The sequence below is a fragment of the Nanorana parkeri genome, unplaced genomic scaffold (assembly GCF_000935625.1).
Source record: "Nanorana parkeri isolate BGI_ZX_2015 unplaced genomic scaffold, ASM93562v1 scaffold560, whole genome shotgun sequence".
NCBI classification, from domain to species: Eukaryota; Metazoa; Chordata; class Amphibia; order Anura; family Dicroglossidae; genus Nanorana; species Nanorana parkeri.
This window is the reverse complement of record NW_017306828.1, coordinates 309907-312685: the sequence shown is the minus strand read 5'-3', so window position 1 is coordinate 312685 and position 2779 is coordinate 309907. Positions and strand designations below refer to the sequence as shown.

Below are 2779 nucleotides of genomic sequence, written 5' to 3'. Positions count from 1 at the left end.
AAAAAAAAAAAAAAAAAAAAAAAAAAAAAAATCACAAAAAATCAGCAGCACCAAAAAAACTACCCATGAGGTACAACTGTAAGATAGAAAAGGTTTAGAATGTTACCATTTCTGCCAAGTTTTGGTGTTCTTTGTGCGTTGACAAAATTGCTGATCTCCAGGTTGAGGTCCTTTAATTCTGTCGTGTTGTACAAGTGTCGTACCTGAAGGGAGGGACGAGAGACCAGGAATGAGCAATACTGACAATTGAACCTTACCGCCATGAGGTCTCTGACCCCATGCTGGTTGTGATTAACAGATTATGTGGCTCGGAGCAACATTTACCATATTTATTCCCAGAGAATTTTTGTTCAAGTCATTCTGAATTGAGAAAGCTGGTCGGATGACCAGTGAAACATCAAGAAATATACAGCAAGTGCAGTTGCCTTGACTTTTTTTTTTTTTTTTACAGATAATACTGACAATTACAGTGATGGCATCAATGTTCCCAACTTATGTCAATCCCCCACCATGAATCACACATCCTCCCTCTGCCAACTCTCCTCTCCTGACATACTCTGCTCCTTCCTCTATCCAACTGTCCATTCCGGATATACTCAGCACTGCTGCGGAACTCTGCTCCTTCCCCTAACTAACCTCTCCTGGTATACTCTGCACTGCTCTTTTTGCATGCTGGTGGAGCATTAACTGATCTTTGAGAATACACACTTATTATTTCAAGTAGAATTGATCAGATTAGACACAGAGCTCTGAGAGTCCCTTACCTGGCTGGGTCGCAGGAACTGAAGGTTGACATTGGGATACCGAGTGGTTGGGTCTACGCTGTACAGGCTGAAGTTTTTGCTGACATTCTCTGGTGTGGTCTGAGGAAGCAGCCGGTAAATACTCTCCCTGAAACCAAGAACAATAATTAGAGGTGTCAGTAATAGAGTAGAACAGCTATAAAACAATGCAGCGCCTCAAGCAAAATGGTCGGTACACCCTTTCTGGTCCAGCAGACATCAACAAATGCATGCAAATTTCCATCTTTTATTGCCTGTTTGTACAAGGCCCAATACTGCATTCATGATCATATTAGCTGCAGCAAAGCCGCTCATCATTGTCCAGATCTAGCAACTGGCGTTGCTCTCTTCAGTTTGGTTACCTCTCGGCCAGCACTTCCAGCGGACTGGCTCCATGTGCCCAGCTGCGTACCATCCAGGCCGAGTCCATGGCAGCCAGGAATCCTCGCGCTATGCCTGTTCCCATTGGCCAAAAAGGCTGTTGGAGAAATAATTCAACTTTTAGTGGTAACTCATCTCAAATAAGCAGGATCTGGTTTAAAAAAAAAAAAAAAAAAGAGAGAGGGGGGAACCAACCCTGTCCCCCAATTTCAGGCACTCATCAACAGTACCCCTTTGGATGTAGAGACACCCTCACTGAAACATGGGGACTCGAATTATCCTATGCAAAATAACACAGAAGACAGCGCCTTCTCCCCGTGTATTATTGTTTATTGTAAATAAAACTTGGAAAGGATAAAAAGCTACCTCACATATTACAAGCAGCACTCTGTTCATACAATGTTTATTGCAACTTGTAATATGCGAGTAGCTTTTATCCTTTCCATTTTTGATGAATAAGCAATACTCCACAAGGAGAAGGCACGGTTTTCTGTGTTCTTTTTGCATGTCTCAAGAGGATATTTCCCAGTAGCCTTGAGACCGAAGCCTCCCCTGTATCGTGCAAATAATTTCCACTGACTAAAGAGAATACAGCCCCGATCCTCTGAGAGCTTGGAGTGTTATTCTGGATGTCAAATTACCCTACACCAAGGAATTCTAACATTCAAGAAGCAGCACAAGGCACAGAAAAACCTGCTGGGGGGAAACAAAATAATAATAATCTTGATTCCGATCCAGCCCGGCTGGTTTGCCAACTGGGGACAGAAAGCCTCTTTTAAAAACAAGCTTCCACGGGACTATGGAAGTCCTTCCCCACCACCATTGGAACAGTGCTGGGCCAAAGACCAGAAGAGGAGGCACCTTGCACAATCACACAGAAGACTGGAGTGAGCCACATGGTCACCCATTAATGGATGTATGGAGTACTTCATGGAGTGGTGTGGGTGTAAAGGAAAGGGGAGAATGTTTGTCTGCTGTCTTGACTTCAGCGGTCTTTAATCTTTTGCAAAGCAGCAGTCTGGGGTGAAAGGGGCACCACTGAAAGCCCATAAAAGGTTCTACTTAGGCTGCACAGTGCTCTTTAACCAACACAAATTCATAGCAGGAGGGGAAAAAAAAGAAAATCAGAGGGATCTCAATGTGCTGCCTCTTCATCTGTCTGATCAAAAGTGGAGGTGGGTCTTAGACCAGACTGTATTGGTCAACCGCAGTGCAGTCTACAGAAATGTCTGAGTGGAGGACCTGGCAAGGGTGTCTGAATTGTAAAACTGGCTGAACAGAATCCTTTGGAAGTTAAAAAGAACTCCGGGAAAGGGTCCTGAACCCTCTCAGTGGTGCTACGCCCACAATGCAAGGGTTAAGTGCTCATTTTTTGTCTAGGAGCAAGACAAAAAAAAAAAAAAGTAATTCACCCTACCGCAGAGTTGGCTGGCTGCTACTCCAGTCCCTGAAGTCTCTCTCCCTCTGCTGCAGCAATGGTATGTCCCTCAGCATCCTCACAGCCTATTAACTTTGTATAGAACGTGATGACTCAAGGATCCTTAGACAACTGCAGCAGAGTGCCTCTTATGTGTCATGCAGCCTCCTTTTGTGACTGGAAATTAAAGAAGGTGGTA

General features: G+C 44.2%; 1 protein-coding gene across 1 annotated transcript in view; it reads right to left on the bottom strand.

Moving 5' to 3' along the window:
• The window catches only part of MICAL3 (microtubule associated monooxygenase, calponin and LIM domain containing 3), an 88569-nt gene that overhangs the window by 75926 nt on the left and 9864 nt on the right, over window positions 1–2779 (bottom strand). The window contains exons 8-10 of the mRNA XM_018562096.1: window positions 1145–1260; window positions 765–891; window positions 107–203 (exon numbers count right to left, since the gene is read on the bottom strand). Coding sequence (XP_018417598.1) covers window positions 107–203; window positions 765–891; window positions 1145–1260 — 340 coding nt within the window. The remainder of the gene's footprint in view (window positions 1–106; window positions 204–764; window positions 892–1144; window positions 1261–2779) is intronic.